This window comes from Marmota monax, unplaced genomic scaffold, assembly GCF_021218885.2.
Source record: "Marmota monax isolate L192 unplaced genomic scaffold, Marmota_monax_Labrador192_F-V1.1 WCK01_AAM20220418_F8-fsc00036, whole genome shotgun sequence".
Lineage (NCBI taxonomy): Eukaryota > Metazoa > Chordata > Mammalia > Rodentia > Sciuridae > Marmota > Marmota monax.
In genome coordinates, this window is record NW_026694491.1 from 6,466,886 (window position 1) to 6,485,310 (window position 18,425).

Sequence of the window (18,425 nt, forward strand, 5' to 3'; positions counted from 1 at the left end):
CTTTTTCTGCACTGGCTTCTTAAAGCTTACCATTTTTGGAAGTTCTTGAAATTTGCACTTTACCAACTCAGTAATACTGTTTTCTTTTCTCTGTGGTCTCCAGTAATTGTGTAGTTGATCTTTTCATTCAGCTGGTATGGAATGTGAGACACTTGTGAGCCTCAGCATTGGACCCAGGCTAGTTGTGGAGATAAGAATAAAGTGGCAAAAAGTGTGTTTAAAGGAAGGGCCTTGTCTTTTTTTTTTTTAACTAGGGATTTAACCCAGGGGCTTTTTACCACGCATATCCTCAGGCCTTTTATCTTTCTGATTTTTGAAACGTGGTCTCTTGCTAAATTGCTTAGGGCCTTACTAAGTTGCTGGGACTTGCCTGGAACTTGTGATCCTTCTTCAGTCTCTGGGGTTGCAGGTGTGTGCCATCACGCCCTACAAAAGATGCATACTTACTTTCCCAGCAGCATTTGGTGGCATTTGGTTAATTGCTTACCTCTTTTTTACCCCTTTCTTCCTGGTACTGGATATTTTACCAGGGCCTTTCACCTGGTAGGCAAGTGTTCTTTCACTGAGAGCACTTATATGTGGTGCTGAGAATCGAACCCAGGGCCCCACATGTACCAGGCAAGTGCTCTACCACTGAGCCACAACCCCAGTCCCATCCCTAGCTCTTTTTAAAAAACCTTTGAATCAAGGTCTGACTAAGTTGCTAGGCTGACTTTGAATTTGAGATCATCCTGCCTCAGACTCCCAAGTAGCTGGTATTTCAGGTGGTTGTGGAGCTTGGTTTCTCAAACCCCCCAAAACAACAACAAAAGCAATGTCAGAAACACTGTTTTTTGTGGCCAAAATGGCTGGACATTCCTCCTAGTTCTCCAGAGCAAAATACTGATTTTAGGGAATGTGGAGAAGTATAAGTTATACAAATCCAGCTCTAGGGTGGTTGGATGGATTAGAGTGCAAAGAACAGAGCTTAATAGTACTGAGCCCTGTGTGGTGTTGGCTATTAGTGTTATCTGATTTTGCAAAGATACTGATTCACCATAAGAGAGTAAATGTTTGAGAGGAAAAATTATGGGTGTCACTTATGTATTAGTTTCACAAAATAAATAATGTTACACATACCCTATGAGGGAGAAAATTTTGAAAGCACAGTGAATGCCTATTTATCAACATTGGGTAGGGAAAATGGAATGTTTTGGGTAAATACACTTTGATTTTATTAGAATTATGTATAATCAGCTTTTCATGAGTTAAACTATTAAAGTTGATTTTTGCAGCTGCTAAACTGGAATTCTATTCTTTAAAGTATCAGGCATGGTATGGTGGTACAAGCCTGTAATCCCAGAGATTTAAGAGGCTGAGACTGGAGGATTAATTTTTTTGCTACTGGGGATTGAACCCAGGGGTGCTTAACCACTAAACCACATCTCCAGCCTTTTTTTTTTTTTTTTTTTTTTTTTGAGAGAGAGAGGTTGTCACCATAGGGCCTTGCTAAGTTGTTGAGGCTAGCTTTGAATTTGAATTTAGAATCCTTCTACTTCAGCCTCCCAAACCCTGGGATTATAGGCATGCTCCACCACACCCAGCAAGGATCACAATTTCAAGGCTAGCACCTGCAATTTATCCACACTCTGTCTCAAATAACAAATTAAGAGGGTCTGGGGAGGTAGCACCCCTGGATTCAATCCCCAGTATTTACAAGTATCCGGGCTCTTAACTGTATAACTCCAGGGTGGTGCTGTTCATGCATACTTCAGTGTGAATGGTTGTCTCCTGAAGCTGTACAGTAAAGGAATTTTATTTGGAGGGAGACAATCCTGTTATCCCTGAATCCTAGTTTATCTCACAGTTAGCATGCAGAATGGGAAAGATTCTTGATTTTTCTTTCCTGGAACTAAATTGTGCCAGTGGTGGCACAGTTGGATTGAGAATGCAAGTCTGGACCAACTGTAACTTGTCTTTGTTTGACTGAAAATTCAGCTTCTCTATTTCATCTGTTTTTGTCAGATGAAATACACAGGCTCTTTTCTATTTTTAGGATCCTTAGGCATTACATTTTATTGTGATTGCTGCATTTGAGAGTGGAATTAACCTGAAGGAAAATGAGTGAGTAAGTAATATATGATATAGCTGTCTATACAAGTTAGAGCCACTAGCTGGTAGGCCAGGAAAAGTACCTTTTTATGTCATACAGTTTCCAAAGAATATTAATTTATCTATAAAATAAGCAGCTGTGAGGAAAGCAGGCAGCAGTAACACAATGAGTAAAAAATGTGCACATTAAAGTTGTAAGGGCTTTTGTCTTTATCAGAACAACAAGAACAAGAAAACAACACTGGATTTTGGTTGCTAGGAGTGTGGTTAATTTCATTTCGTATTTTCTTTTAATCAAGTAAAAAAATATTAAAAAAAAACTTGGGAAAGTGCCATTGGTAACACATTACTTCTTTATCTAAATATTGAGTATTAGCATAGATGTTAGAGATTAGAGACACAGTCCAAAATATCCCTCTCCTCAGCAGGGAAGACTACTGAACAGTAATTGTAAGCCTCAAAGATGTTATGAAAGGGGACATCTCATTAGCAGTTAACAGTTAAATCATTCTAATAATAATAAAATGTGTGGTCAGTTCAATGCTAGAGAATCTTTGAAATGTCTGGAGACTTAACTTTTTGAAGGTCAGAGAGGTAACTGACTTGTGGCGGGTTATATAGGAGATTGGTCCAATTAAAATTGAAATTAAATTTCAGTGTCCTGGCTCTTGAGCTTTTTTCTCTACAAGATATAGAATACCACTTATTTGCCTAGTTATATTTAATAGCTCTCTTTACAAAATTAGTACCATCTTTAAAGACTTTTAAACCATGAAGAAGTTCTTTGATAAAGAGATTAGGTGGCCAGGCGGGGTGGCGTATATCTGTAATCCCAGCGGTTTGGGAGGCTGAGATAGGAGGATTGTGAGTTCAAAGCCAGCCTCAGCAAAAGCAAGGTGTTAAGCAACTCAGTGAGACCCTGTCTCTAAAGACAATACAAAATAGGGCTGGGGATGTGGCTGAGGGTAGTTGAGTACCTGTGAGTTCAATCCCCAGTACCTAAGGGAAAGAAAAAGATTACACATTTTCATCTTCAGTGTTCTTCTCCTTTGGCCCCATTTAGTCCTAAAGAGACATTTACTTCAAATTCTGCATTTTACCCCTGGTCTGATAACACTCTTTTTTTCCCTGTCTAGTTTAGACTTTTTTTTTTGGGGGGGGGGGTACTGGGGATTGAACCCAGAGGCACTTTATCACTGAACTATATCCCAGCCCTTTTTACATTGTATTTTATATTTTTTTAAAAATATTTTTAGTTGTTGATAGGCCTTTATTTTATTTGCTTATTTATATGTGGTGCTGGGAATCCAACACAGTGCCTCACATGTACGAGGCAAGCGCTCTGCCACTGAGCTACAACTCCTTTATGTTTTATTTTGAGACAGGGTCTTGCTAAGTTGCTGAGGGCCTTGAACTTGCAATCCTTCTGCCTCAGCCTCCTCAGTCTCTGGGTGTGTGTCACTGTGTCTGGCTTAAAATTTTTATTTTTCTGAAAAAAAATTTTTTTTTTTTTTTTGTGTGGTGGTACTAGGGATTGAATCCAGAGCATATGTTAGGCAAGTGCTCTACCACTCAGTTAAAAATGTCTTTAGAAATGAACAAGAATATATTCATATATTATCCTCCTCACACCTCTTGTACCTTCTCTAAGATGTTGACATACCAATTAATGGTTCAAAGTCCAAAGTCATTTCAGAAGAATGTAGTGGTTTCAGTGACTATCAAAGATGGGCAAAATGGTTTGCCATTTTGGATGTAATAACACTAATTCCAGGTCAGTATGATACATATCACTTGTTAAATTGAAGAAGATTTATTTCTGCTTTATTTGCCTTTAAGATTATATTCTTTCAGTTCCCAGTTTCAAAGAAAAAAAAATGACTAATATTATAGCTTAAATTTACCTGTTTGATGACGTACTTCTTCCTGATTATAAAGGGGCAAAAATAACCCTTTGTTATTAATTTATGCTACTTACCGTCCCTGCCAAACATTTGACATTTATAGCTCATATATTTAATTTTCTATATATATATATATATATATATATATACACACACACACACACACACACACACACACACACACACACACCCTTGAGATAAAAAAGCAGGCTCTGAAATCAGAATTAGTAGAGTCTAACAGCCTGAATTTGAATCTTGACACTCTGCCTTTGCTGGCTTTGGTCACAATGTAACTGGTTACTCTTAGTTCCTTATTTATAAAATGAGTACAAGGATTAAATAAGTTAACACATGTGGAGTGCTTAAATCAGTATTTGGCAGTTCTTTATATTGATACTTGGACTTTTCTGCAATATCTGGGAATAGTGCTTGAAAATTGCATAAAATCCCTGCCCTATAGAGCTTACAGGCTATTGGGCTTGGGGGGCATAAACAAAGCCCTGGTATGTTTAGGTGTGCTTAGTTTAGGTTTGTGTGTGTTCCGCTGAGAGAATTGGGAGATAGTACATAAAGAAGTCAAGGAATTCAGCCTAACTGTTCTTGCTGAGAGGACAGTTTGTTATTAGTACTTTTCAAATTTTGTCCATTGTTAGTGATTGCATTGATCTTAAATACTATTCTTGAGGTGTGGAGGATACCAGTTAACACAGCAGGTATAATAATCCTGATCAGTTCTGTGTGGTACTTGGAACAAGCATTTACTTCAACATATAGTACCTTTTGCTAATTGAGATTCCTGTCTTCAGATAGTTTAATGTCTGACAAGTAAACCAATTATTTACTAGTTGTAAGTTGAGTGGTGATAATGAATAGGAAACTGGAAGTACTAATTTAGACCCCAGAAAAAAACTGGTCATAAATACTCTAGCCTTTCAGAGGTTCTTCTGGCTCCCTAGTCTTCATATTTTCCCCTAAATTTCATATAAGAATTGTTTGTTCTCATGTTGAGGAGAAAAGTTAGGGCATGGATTGTAAGTAGTTAGTGACAAGATGCCACCAAAGGGCTAAAGCTGAAAGAAATACAAAATTAGCTTAGTTTTGCGTGGTTTGCTGTTTGTGTATCAGCTTTTATGAGCTATTTCTATTTTATTTGCTTTTAGAATTTATATCAGGATAGAGCTTTTTCAAGGACATGTTCAGATGAATGCTAAGCTTAGTTTTGGTATTGTAGGAAGGGATCATGTGGTATAATTCTTAAAAAGATATTTGAAGTAGAGATGCCTTATGTCCACTAGGGGGTACTGTACACTGTAAAAATTAAAATTATTTCTGGGCAATTAGCCATTATTTCTTCATGCAGTTATCTTGTTTGAAATTAAGTTTTGTCATTTAGTGTTTCTTCTAAATTGCTACAAAACTATTTTCAAACAGTCTTTTTGACTGTAGCAAACAGTAACTCATACATGCATTCCTGTTAGTAGTGGCTCCAAGTGTTCTGACATTACTTTGTGTATGCATATAATACTGGGATTTGAACCCAGGGATGCTCTACCACTGAGCTACATCCCCAGTCTTTTTTATTTTATTTTTTTAAATTTTGAGACAGAGTCTTTCTAAGTTTTTGCTGAGGCTGGCCCCAAACTTGTGATTCAAGTTTCCCCACAAAATTTTGCCCAGTATGTGATATAAGATGAATTATTCTTAATGATCTGTTAATAACATCATTATATGATTGTCTTATGGTTCACTCTATAGTAGCTCCTAGCCATGTTGAGTAGTTGAAATGTGGCTAGTTTTTTGACATATCTTATAAGTGTAAATGATGTACTGGACTCTGAAGACTTAGTATGAAAAAAGATAGAAATGTTATTAATTTTTATATTAATTACATATTGGGATAATATTTTAAATATATATTCATCAACAAATTTCACCATTTCTCATGCAAATTTACCTCCACTTTTCTATTTAATCTTTTATCTTTTAAGCATTGCCTCACAGAACTTAATAGAACTTCATTACTTCATAGTGAGCACAAAGTATTATTGAACTTTTAAAAATGAGAACAGTTTTGTTTCATAAAAATTGGTTGACAGTTTACTGAAACTTTATCTCAAAACAAATAAAAAAGATCTGGGAATGTAGCTCAGTGGTAGAGCATTTGCCTTATATGCATGAGGGCCTGGGTTCATTTCCAGTACTATGATAAAAGGAAGAAATTGGTTGACAGAATGTCACATGTTTGGATTTAGTGATACTAGGGTTTGCTTTTCAAGTCTTAATAGAGCTATTGATTATCAGATCAATTTGATGCAGTGTTCAACTCTTTAAAAATACTTGTGGCATGTACTATTGTATATACATTTTGTAAGATGATGTATTTTCCTTTGTATCTTGTTGTCATTTAAGTTCCTACTTTGCTCTTTTGCATACTTCCTTTTCTACTTTTTAGTAACCAATTTCCTGAATTTCTGCAGTACTTTCTGTTTTTTATGGTCCTAAGTGCAGTTCTACCCAGGTTCATCCTTGGATTGCTTTTAAACCTAGTGAGATCACAAAGTACAGTCAGTGGCTCTTCTGGTTGGATTTTTGTTGTTGTTTGTTTTGGGGTTTGAACCCAGGGTCAATTTATCACTGAGCTGCATCCCCAGTTCTTATTTATTTTATTTTTTTCATTTTCAGACAATTCTAAGTTGCCTAGGCTGACCTCGAACTTTCCTCCTGCCTCAGCCTCCTGAGTGACTCGCATTACAGGTGTTTGACATCATACCTGGCCTTATTTTGTTTTCTTTAAAAACAAGCAGTATCTTATAAATAAAGCTTTAAGTTTATTGTTTTGCTTTGTTTGTACCTTACGGTCTTGTTGAGTTGCTTGTATCAGACTATGGCCTTCTGTGATGTCCTTTTAGTGTTCTCATTCCATATTTACAGAATTCTCCCTTATGGATACCTGAAACTACAGATAGTACCCAACTCTGCATACACTGTTTGTCTTTCTTTCTCCAGTTCTCTCATGAACCCTCTTCCTCTCTCCACACACACACAAATTTAATGCCATTTCTATCTTAACTAAGCGGTTAATATGCACTGTCTTAATGAAGCACCATAACTTTAGTAGTTTTAGGTGTGACAGGAAAATTAGTACAAATTCCTTTTCCTTCACAATTTCAAGGATGAAAGATTAGTTCTTACTCTAAATCTTGGCAACCTCAGCATTTTATTTTTTTCCCTTAAGTTGTGAACAGCTACCTTTTCTCTCACAGGAAACAGTGTATGTGACTTATCTTTGAGATGTCCAAATTACCACCATTACTACTGCTGATACACTTTTGAGACCATTAGTAAGTAAAATGAAGGCTATTTGAATACAAGTATTGGTTGATTGACAAGTACTGGTTGATCTGATAACTGAAACTGCTGGTAAGTGATTGCTAAGTGACTTAACAGGCCAGGAGTGCATTCACTGTGAATAGGCTGTACAAGGAGGGATGATTCATTCATATCCAGGTGGAACAGTGAGAGATTTCATCATATTACTCAGAATGGTGCATAATTTAAACTTACATATTTTCTATTTCTAGAATCTTCCATTTAATCTTTTTTGGCTGAGACTAAGGACAACTGGAACTGTGAAAGGACAAATTTTGTTGTGGGGATTGCTTTAAACCCTGCTCTAGCTCAGAGCATGCTTGCTCAAAAATAAGTGAAGCAGTAGGAATTTTTGAGACTTTTACCTTTGGATTTAAAGAAATCATGCTGTTCTTTTCTGTCTTTTTTGTCAAAGAATAGTATAAAACTTAGAGATATTTCACAGTTAACTGTCTTTTGGATAGTAGCAAGAAGGATTTTATTTCCTACCTAGTTTTTCCCTTTTTAGGGAAAAAGTTGCCATCAACTTCTGTGGGTAAGACTTTAACATTGGGTTGTCTGAGATTGGTTCCATTTGGTTTGGATTTTATTCTTTTCTCATCCCACAGTTTATGCTGTGGGTTTGGAAAATCAACAATGTTTATTCAGTTATATATCTGTTGACTGTGTTAAGTCTGTTGGAACCTGGGTGCATATAAAAACTGATTCAAAATGTTTTCCACACCTAAAAATATATTCTAGAATGTGTTCCAGGTAATCTTAAGATTGATCAAGTTATATGATGTACTTAGTATGCAGAAGAATATCTTGACTTTGAAGATCAACTAACTAATGAGTGTCACCAGTGTGTACTCAGTGTGATTTTGAAGCTATTTTTGGGATCTGATCTTGGAGGCCTTTTTAGTAGCTTTAAATAGAACTGCTATACTTTGTATAACCAGGGAGGGGGTAGTTTGGGATTCTTGGACCCTGATCACCCCTGTCCCCCACCTTTATAAACTAGAGGTAAAACAAAAGGAAGATGGAGGTGAGGAGACCCCAGAATTCAAGAAATCTTCCTATCCAGTTCTTTTTCCATTCTTGTACTCTACTGTTCTTTCTTAATGTTTGTACTTTTCCCCCTTTTCTAGTCACATTTTGACTTTTCAAGGTATGAGGCTTCTTTATTGTCTTCTTGAACTTTTTAATGATCTGAAAATGTTTTACTTTGAACCTAAAGAACATTTTGCTGGAGGTAGTTCACATTTGAGTTCTCATTTGTCCTTGCATTGCCATCATCATAACAAAAACTAGTCTTGAATAAAAGTACCTAAGGCATTACTTTCAGTGGCTGTGGGTCTCTCACATTTGAGGGAGGGAAAATCTGTATCTATATCTGATAGCTATATCAGTATGTAACTATGCTGAAGGAAAAGTGTGTGTGTGTGTGTGTGTGTGTGTGTGTGTGTATCCTTTTGTAGGACAAAAGGATAAGGTGTACAACTTTCTTAAGTAAAGCATTTGTTGGTTTTCATACCTAAAAATTTGAGTATAACAGTTTAGTTTAACTACATCTGCCTTTTTAGAATGTTGAAAATGCATCAGTAATATATGTTATATACCATTGTCAGCTTGCATATTAAATATTAATGTTTTTCTGTTTAGATATAAGTAGAAGTTAGACTGTTTCTTCTCCACCTGAAATGGATCCTTTTGTTTTCCTCCCATGATGTACACATCCTGCTTTGAAAAAAACCTGCTTTATTTGAGATGCATTTCTTTTTTTCCCCATAGATTTATTGAGTAAAGATGCAACTCTGATAGTTTATTCTTCACTCATTTATTCAAAATTAAACAGATATTTATTGGACATCCATTGTGGTGACAGGTATCATTCTAGATGCTGAGGATATAGCAGTGAATAAATTCAAATTCCTCCTCTTATAGTGCTATTTTCTGAGCAAAATAAAAGGGAGATGTGATCTGATTGTCATGGTTATGAAGTGGGGTGGGGACAAGGGAGTGTGTGGGTTAAATTCAAATTCCTCCTCTTATAGTGCTATTTTCTGAGCAAAATAAAAGGGAGATGTGATTTGTTTGTCGTGGTTGTGAAGTGGGGTGCGGACAAGGGAGTGTGTGGGTTAAGGTAGAATGGGGTCTGCAATTTTAATTATGGTGGTTCACTGAGAAAACATGATTGATTGAAGATCTTTTGCATCTGAGGGGAAAAGCCATGTAGAAATTTGGGGGAAGAGAGCAAGTGCAAAGCCTTTGAGATGGAAGTGTGCCTAGTAGGTTAAAGAACTAAAAGGAAACTGACTTGATTGGAACAAAGGGGATGGGGAGGAGAATAGGTGAAAATAAGTTAGAGAAGTAGACAGAGTGAGGTAATCATATTAAACCTTTTGGGGGAAGTCCATGATAAGGGTTTTGGCTTTTTCAAAATCTGTAGAAAATAGAATCAGAGCTAGTAGGTAGCAACATGAGATCAGGGAGAAAATTAAAGGTTATTGCATTATGCCAGATAGAGCTGCTGGTTGCTTGGGTCAGGGGTATTGTAATGGAGTGGTGAGAACCATGGTAGATTTTGAAGTCCACCCTCCTTCATTCTTTCCTCTCCCAAACACCTTCTCTTTGGTGCTGGGGATTCAACCCAGGGCCTCAGACAAGTTCTATTACTGAGCTGTACCTACCCCAGCAGGAGTTTGAGGTTTTTCAGAACAGAAATTGCTGATCACATGAGATGTGTGGCATATAGAAAAGGGTATGACGGTCAATTGGATGAAGTGGGATTGACTAATATGGGGAAGACTTTGGGGAGGAAAAATTTGGAGATAGGATGGGGGAGATGTTCAGTTTTGGTCTAACTGTTGTGGGACTCATTGGTGAACTTAAGCAGGTTAGTGACTATACCCCAGTTGGAGAGAGTGTTCATGATGGGGGTAAGAGGAGGGGGTAGAAATGGGAAATGAGCAATTAATGGTACATCACTTTGGAAGAGTAGGAAAGCAGTGGGGCAGTAACTGGTGTGGGAGAGATGGGAGGAGCAGTGGGTTATGGTCATTTACTCTTGGAGGAATAGTAGGGAGTTTGTGTGGTTTAGGACAAGAGCCAGTACAGAGAGGAGAGTTGATAATTCATTACTGGAGTAGCATCCTTAAACAGGTGTGAAAACAAGATCTAATGCTTGAGAGGTTGGACTTAGTCAAGAGTGCATATATAACATTGGAGGAGAGGATGGAGTATTTGGGCAACGCAGATGCAGGTAGAGGTGCAAATGCTACCATGAGAACTCAGGGAAATTTTTGTTTTCTTTTGACATAGAAAGCAAGGCCTAAGTCAGAAGTGAGGGTGAGGTTGGAGAATTTTAGAGATTTGAAAAGAGAAGAATATTAGTGTTATTTAGGAGACCAGGAGACTGATGAAAAAATAGAACTAATAGTATGATTATAATGGGAATTATTAAAGGTTCCTTTGAGGTTTCTCAATTTTAGAGAGCAGTAAGCATGGAGATGTGTATTTCCCCTCTAGCATTTTTCGTGTGTGTGTGTGTGTGTTTTGTGTTGGGAATTGAACTCAGGGACACTCATCCCTAGTCCTATTTTGTATTTTATTTAGAGACAGGGTCTTACTGAGTTGCTTAGTGCTTTGCTAAGTTGCTGAAGCTGGCATTGAACTCATGATCCTCCTGTCTCAGCCTCCAGGTGTGTGCCACCGAGCCTGGCTCATTAACCTAATTTTATTATCAGCATATTTCTAGCTAAAATATATGATAAGCCATCAGTATTCTCTTGCATTGCATTTTGTTGGTTGTAATGACTAAAGTGTTTTTTTCTTTGAAGTTTGCATTTTATAAACACCAAATAACCTATCAGGAGATTGGAGACATTCTGTTATGTCTAAATCCAAGAGATGAACTTTCTAACTTTAATTTTGTTGTTCAATGAATTGACGTTTGTTTCACAAATGTGTTTTTCTGTTGTAGGAAACCCAGCGTTTGCTGGCAGAACCAGTTCCTGGCATTAAAGCAGAACCAGATGAGAGCAACGCCCGTTATTTTCATGTGGTCATTGCTGGCCCCCAGGATTCCCCCTTTGAGGGAGGGACTTTTAAACTTGAACTATTCCTTCCAGAAGAATACCCAATGGCAGCACCTAAAGTACGTTTCATGACCAAAATTTATCATCCTAATGTAGACAAGTTGGGAAGAATATGTTTAGATATATTGAAAGGTAAGTAGTATTTCTTTCTTTCTTATGCATTCCATATTTAGAATGTAAACACTGTAACCTTGTAACTTGTAACCTAATAATAAGACCACAGTGGTCTGTGGGAGGGAGATGCAGCAGTTCTGGGCCTGTTTTTTTCATGCTATATCATATCATATATCATATATCATACTGAGCCTGTTGCCTTCATAGATAAGTGGTCCCCAGCACTGCAGATCCGCACAGTTCTGCTATCGATCCAGGCTTTGTTAAGTGCTCCTAATCCAGATGATCCATTAGCAAATGATGTAGCGGAGCAGTGGAAGACCAACGAAGCCCAAGCCATAGAAACAGGTATTTAATATTCATTCTCCTTTACACTGCTTCCACTTTTTAAAACAAATCTATGCTACCATATAAAAAGCTTTTAAAAGTTCTTGGCAAGGGCAAGGGGAAAAGGTTGTATTAAATTAGATGCTGATTACAGTACACAAGTATGATGTTCAAGCTCCACTTCATGGCCTGTTATGGAACGCCAAAATTTTATGCATAGCATATAACTGGGAGATCTTGGAATCTGGATTTAACAACACTGAATTTAACCAATACTGAGTGTACATCATTCATCTAGTAATATGTAAACATACTGGAACAATTGAACTCTTTTATGCTGTTTTTCTAATCCTTTTGATTAAAGCATACAGCAATTTATAGCTAGAGAGTTTAGAATCAACAACCTTCTCCCTGTAAAATTTGAACAAAATTGTTGAGGAATGTTATTATCCAAAAATGAAGGGGACACAACTTTTTTCATCCTGATGAATTTTGTAAAACTTTATTTTCATTGTATTGTAATTAGACATACAGAAAATGTTTCAGCCTTGATTGTTTATAGGAGATGACATAAATCTAAGAGATCACAGCATGACATTTCCACAGCTGACTTAATCACATGTTTGTTCTTGTCTGCAGCTAGAGCATGGACTAGGCTATATGCCATGAATAATATTTAAATCGATCCGATCATCAAGTGTGCATCACTTCTCCTGTTCTGCCAAGATTTCTTCCTTTTTTGTTTGCATTTAATGGACACAGTCTTAATAGAAACATTACAGAATAAAAGCCCAGACATCTTCAGTCCTTTGGTGATTAAATGCACATTAGCAAATCTATGTCTTGTCCTGATTTACTGTTGTAAAGCATGAGCCGAGGCTAGAAGTATCATCTGGATGGTTGTGAAAAGTTTAAAAGCAGTGGCTCTCTGCTTTTATTCATTTCCCCCATCATGGTTTAAGTATAAAGCACTGTGAATGAAGGTAGTTGTCAGGGTTAGCTGCCTGGGGTATGGGTGTGTTTATTTTTTATTTTATTTTTTTGAGGGGAAAGGTAGTTTTATTTTAATTTTATGGACTCCTTTCACTCCCCTTTATGGTGAGCTAATTGCATTGGTTAAAAGCAGCTAACCAGTTCTTTAGAATATGCTCTCTAGCCAAGTCTAACTTTATTTAGACTCTGTAGATGGACAAGCTTGATTGTTTGAATCAAAATGGGAACATTAAACAAACATCACAGCCCTCACTAATAACATTGTGACTTTGATGTCAGGTGTAGATTTCCCCCCTTCAAAAAAAGAAAAAAAAAAAAAGAAAAAACGTGTGACCATTTTGTATGGCTTGTCTGGAATTCTGTAAATCTTATGTTTTAGTAAAATATTTTTTGTTATTCGACTTTGCCTTTGTACAGTTTATTTTACTGTGTTTATTTCATTTTCCCAATGTGACAATCGTATTTAAAAATTAAAAAACTCTGATGAAACATTCTGTTTTGGTCTTCACCATCTGACAAATTGAATGGCAAGAGATTTTTGCCAGTTTCTTTTCACTGATGCAAACTTAATAATAATAAGAATTACTGAATGGATTATTTATAAATTGGCCCTGAGCATGCATAAAGCATCAATGTCTGACTTTTTTTTTTTTAACCTCCTAGAAATTAAAAATAAATAAATGTTCGTTGTCTGATTTAGTTAGGCTATCATTGGTCTTGCCACAATGTTTGACAAATTACTGTACAGGGATAGTCACAGCAAAGAAAGCATTAGTGACTGACATGTAGGACTTTCGCATGTCGTGCCACATTTTTACCTCAGATGTGGAGTATGACCTTTTTCTTGGTTCCTATCTTTAAACTTCCTATGTGGCCACTGGTGTGTGTTATTAGGAAACACCAATCTGGTATTCATTTGGGGTTTGCTGAGGCATTTGAGTCTTCCTTATAGACCTAAGAGTGTATCTCAAGCAACCAGTTTGCATAAGTGTCATCAGAAAGGTTTCTTCCTTTGAGAGCATCAAATCTTCCGTTAATGTGCTTTCACCTCCGTCGTATTTGCTTTGGAGCTCCTTTTATTCTTTGTTATTAGTAAATTTTTCTTCACTGACAGTTTCTTCCCTCACAAAACTGTTCTTTTTCACCTCTCTCCACATTTAATGCCTGATTCTTATTTTCAAGTCATAAATGTAGCCAGTCATAAATATGTAAATGTTAACCTTCACTTTGGAATCTTTTGTCTCTTGCAGTTTAAGGTAATGGATATTGTAGCCCCATCTGAATTTTCCTCACTCTTATTCTCATAATTTCTGGAGTTTCTTCAGAATGTGGTGTATTTTATTGTGCTCCTATGTAAGATGAAGAATTATCTATTAAAATTACGTTTTCAACATACAAAAGCTTTCTATGACTGGTAACTGGTATCCTTCCAAATAAATGCATTGCTTGGTAATGAATGTTAAATTCAGAATAAAATTTTTTTCAGAATAAATTGATAACTCTAATATTAACAACAGTTGTCACTTATAACAATTCTTGGGCTGAGGACTTCTTGGACCACAGCTAATGAAATAGTCTCATTCTAGAAAATGATTGAACTTAGTAAGACTTCCAAGTAATTAAAGACCAGCATAAGAACTATAGATAGCATTGTTCATGGTTTTAGCTAGTGTCAGTGATTTTCAAGTTATAAAATTCCAGATTTAAATTTTTTGCAATATAAAACCTGTCTAAAGTAAGATTAAGAGACCCCCCCAACCCACCCCTGTTGTTTTGCTAGAACCTATCTTCTCAACCAGTGGGAGAAAGCAAGAGCCAGTGTATGACTAAGATTTCTTGGGACTTAGTGATCTGGGAGAGGCTTTAGGCAAAGGTTAAAAACTGGCAGCTATATATGGCCTATGGACCTGTTTCCCTTGGCCCACACCAAGTGGTTGGCCATTTTTTTAAACTCCAGAAATTCCCTTGAAAAATCCAGAATTTGTTATTTTTTGAAGGATCTGAAGATCTGGCACTAGTGGAGCTGACCTACCTTTGTGCTTGACACCTGTTGAGAGGAATTGGGTAGCAGTCACTCCAAGGAAGAGCATGTCATTTGCAAGTTAGAATCCTTCCCAGCCCATCTGCTGTAACTGTATAGTCCTGTTCTAAGTCTTTGACTTTGTAGCCCAAGCCAAACAGTTTGACAAAAATATTTAATATGTACCTGCTACAGGTTGAGGATGATTAGGTGGAGTGGCACAGGGATTTCCTTTTGAGGACCTCATGATCTAACAACGGAGGGGACACAGACAAGTAGATATAGTTCTGTCAAGAAGGGAAGTATTTGGAGAGTCCACTCTTCCGGATTCAAGGCAGAGGGAACAACATATGCAAAACTCTGGGAGAGAAGCAAAGGATCTGAACCTATCAATAAATGACTTTTTGAAAATCCACTCTGCCACTTTGGGTTTTTGTGAAATCCTGAGATGTCGACATGGGCTTTGCTTCTTTTGATTTGTTTTAGTTTATGTTGCTGTGATTTGCTTCTACTCTGAGAGGAGCAGTTATCCTTGGTCTTTCTAGAGTCCACCTAGAAAGATCTTAGACCTGATGTTTATAGAACTTCAAGCTTACCCAAAATCAGGAATATATTTGTAAAATAAATTTCAGAAGATGCATTTAAAGATTAAGTACAAATCAGTTTGTAAAAGCCACAGGTGGTGCTATGGTTTAGCACTTAAAAGAGTGGGGAAGAAAATCTGGTCTATGAGACATTATAAGCAGCTAAATAGCACTAAGTGGCATCATGGGGACAACAAACTGGCTTTATTTTTCTATTTGATGGTTAGGAATGTTTTCTGGTTACTCTAGCCATATCCATTTTTTGTTACTGCAAAGGTTTAGAATTACAACCTTATTTAGAAAAGCTATCCCCCAAATCCAGACGCAATGAAAAATAGGACACCTAATACATCAATCTATGTAAGAATAATGTAATATTTCATCAAATAATGTATTCTGGGGCTGGGAGTAACATTTCATTTACCATTTAGCATGCTGCCTATCTTAAGGAGTTTTATCAGGGTTTATATGACAACACAAAGCAAAAACATGTTGAATGTAATAATTTGAATAAATATAATAAAAATCTTTAATTCACCAATTGAACTGGTCATACTTTGTCTGTTTCCTCAACTATATACTTAATTCCTGCATTATTTTCTGTTTTTATCATTGAGGCTAAGAATAGTATTTTCTTAAGAATTGGCTTTGCTATATTTTTATGACACCAATTGGGCAAGTTCCCAGTGGCTGCAAAACTGGTATCTGAACAAAATTAACTTAGGTGTAGAACTAAACATGAAAAATTAGTCTCTTTTTCCTCCAACTCCGTCTTTGCCTCCTTGAGCTAATCTCATTTCGTATGTACATGTTGGGGCAACATTCACTGTGTGAATGTGGATGTAGATTTGATGTCAAGCAGAGCAAGCTGAACTTTTCTGATGGGAGTGCATAGTAACTACCCTAATATCTAGACCTGTTGACTCCTGACAGCATCAATTGAAATTTAAGTCAGTACAACTTTATGGTGCTCATAAGGAGCTGCAACATTTTCCCTCTGCCTATCATTTGTGTACAGTACAAAAACGTTTTAAAAATTTAGAATAGATGAATAACCTCCTGTGCCTATCATTTAGAGTAACTACATACTTGACATATTCTGACAGGAATACTTTTGAAATATGATCTAGATTAGTAAATCCAAGTAGTACGTACATTTTAGTATAACCTTGCAAGTTTGCAAGGTCTTCCAACCAAGTTCTGGAATAAGCTACTCAAGACAGCCTTGGCAAAAGCAAGATGGTCGCACCAACTTTTTTCTTTTCCTTTTGCAATTCTAGGGATTGAATCCAGGGCTGTCTCATGTTTCATGCACACTGTCACTGAGCTATTATAGCCTTAGCCCTGGTTACACCAGATTTGAACTTGATGCTGTTTTCCTTGAGTTTTGGAAAGGAAGAAGGGTTAGGATTGTGACTAATCAAAGGAGAGTAGGACCAATTTTTTGCAGTTCTTTTTTTTCCCACTAATAAAACATGATATTTTGGGATCTGTGAGCCACAGTTCAGTCTCAATTCTGCCATTATATTGAGGAAGCGTCCATAGATAATTTGTAAACAGCTGGGAATGCTGGGCTCTTCATAAAACTTTTTCACAATGGATTTTTTTCAACCACTTAAAATGTTTTAAAAAACCACATATCTGAGTTTGTGAACTACAGAAACAGGTGGTAGGCTGGGTTTGACCAGTAGATTGTACCACCAGTAGTTCCACCAATTGAACTGGTCATACTTTGTCTCTTTCCTCAACTATACACTTATTCCTGCATTATTTTCTGTATCATTGAGGCTAAGAATAGTAGTCTAGGAATTGCCTTTGATGTGTTTCCACTTGCTGCAAAATTGAGATCTGAACTAAAATTAACTAAGATGTGGAACCCCTGGAAGTGATTACTGCTTTTGTGCAAGGCGTTGGATTCAAGTCCCAGTATCAAAAATGTGTCACAAGCTGGGGTTGTGGCTCAGTGGTATAGTGCTTGCCTAGCATGTGGGAGGCACTGGGTTTGACTCTCAGCACCACATGTAAATAAACAAGGGCTCATAGACAACAAATTAAAAAAAAAATGTGTGTCACATTGACAATTTCTCAAAACATTTTTAAGAATCTAAACAGGTAGCTTTTATTGAAAATCTAAAATTCGTACAACTTTTTAAAAAGTGATCTTTAATTTTGTTAGACTTTTCCGATATAAACAAATATGTGCACAAAACATGCTGACTTCTTTTCGGTTAGCACTTTCCTAAGAACTTGACATGTGGCTGGACCTCTTTATGGGAGGGAACTGCATAGTATCTATTAAATAGACTGCCATAATTTAATTCCATTTTTAATACCAATTTCATAAATTCTGCAATACATCTATGACCATAAATTTAGGTACAGAGGAAGGAATCGGGTGCTTAACCACTGAGCCACATCCCCAGCCCTTTTGTTATATTTAGACCCTTGCTAAGTTTAAGTTGCTTAGGGCCTGTCTTACTATTTGCTGAAATTAGCTTTGAATTCACCATTCTCCTGCCTCAGCTTTCTGAGCCGCTGGGATTATAGGTGTGCACCATGGTCCCTGGCTGGGACCATTATTTTGGAACATGGATCAGATTTACATTCTCATGAACAAAAGATGGCAGAATTCTCATGACACAGAATTCTAAGACTAGGTTATAAGAGTGTCTTGGGGGGGCGGGGCTGAGGTTGTATGTAGCACATGCCTCTCACGAATCAGGCACTGAGTTCTACTAATAGGTTAACCATTACTCCTTTGTTCTTGCTCCCCTTCCCCCACCCACCCCCACCAAAAAAAGAGAACCTTTTGAGTATTTGCTCTGTAATGATTTTGCTAAGATACGTCTTTGGGAAACATCTTGCTGGAATTTAGCTAATGGCATCAGTCAGGATGGTATTACATAGAAGGGAGGGGATGGGGTTGTAGCTCAGTAGCAGAGCA

The 18,425-nt window shown here is 36.9% G+C and overlaps 1 protein-coding gene across 3 annotated transcripts in view; it reads left to right on the plus strand.

Moving 5' to 3' along the window:
* The window catches only part of Ube2n (ubiquitin conjugating enzyme E2 N), a 31,713-nt gene extending 18,435 nt beyond the window's left edge, over window positions 1-13,278 (plus strand). For 2 of the 3 annotated variants that reach the window (XM_046419254.2, XM_046419253.2), the window contains exons 2-4: window positions 11,329-11,575; window positions 11,765-11,905; window positions 12,524-13,278. In XM_046419254.2, coding sequence (XP_046275210.1) covers window positions 11,329-11,575; window positions 11,765-11,905; window positions 12,524-12,564 — 429 coding nt within the window. In that variant the 3' untranslated portion in view covers window positions 12,565-13,278. Of the gene's footprint in view, window positions 1-11,328; window positions 11,576-11,764; window positions 11,906-12,523 lie in introns of those variants that run through there. The other variant, XR_009224465.1, reaches the window with a different exon arrangement.
* Window positions 13,279-18,425: the final 5,147 nt, after the last annotated feature.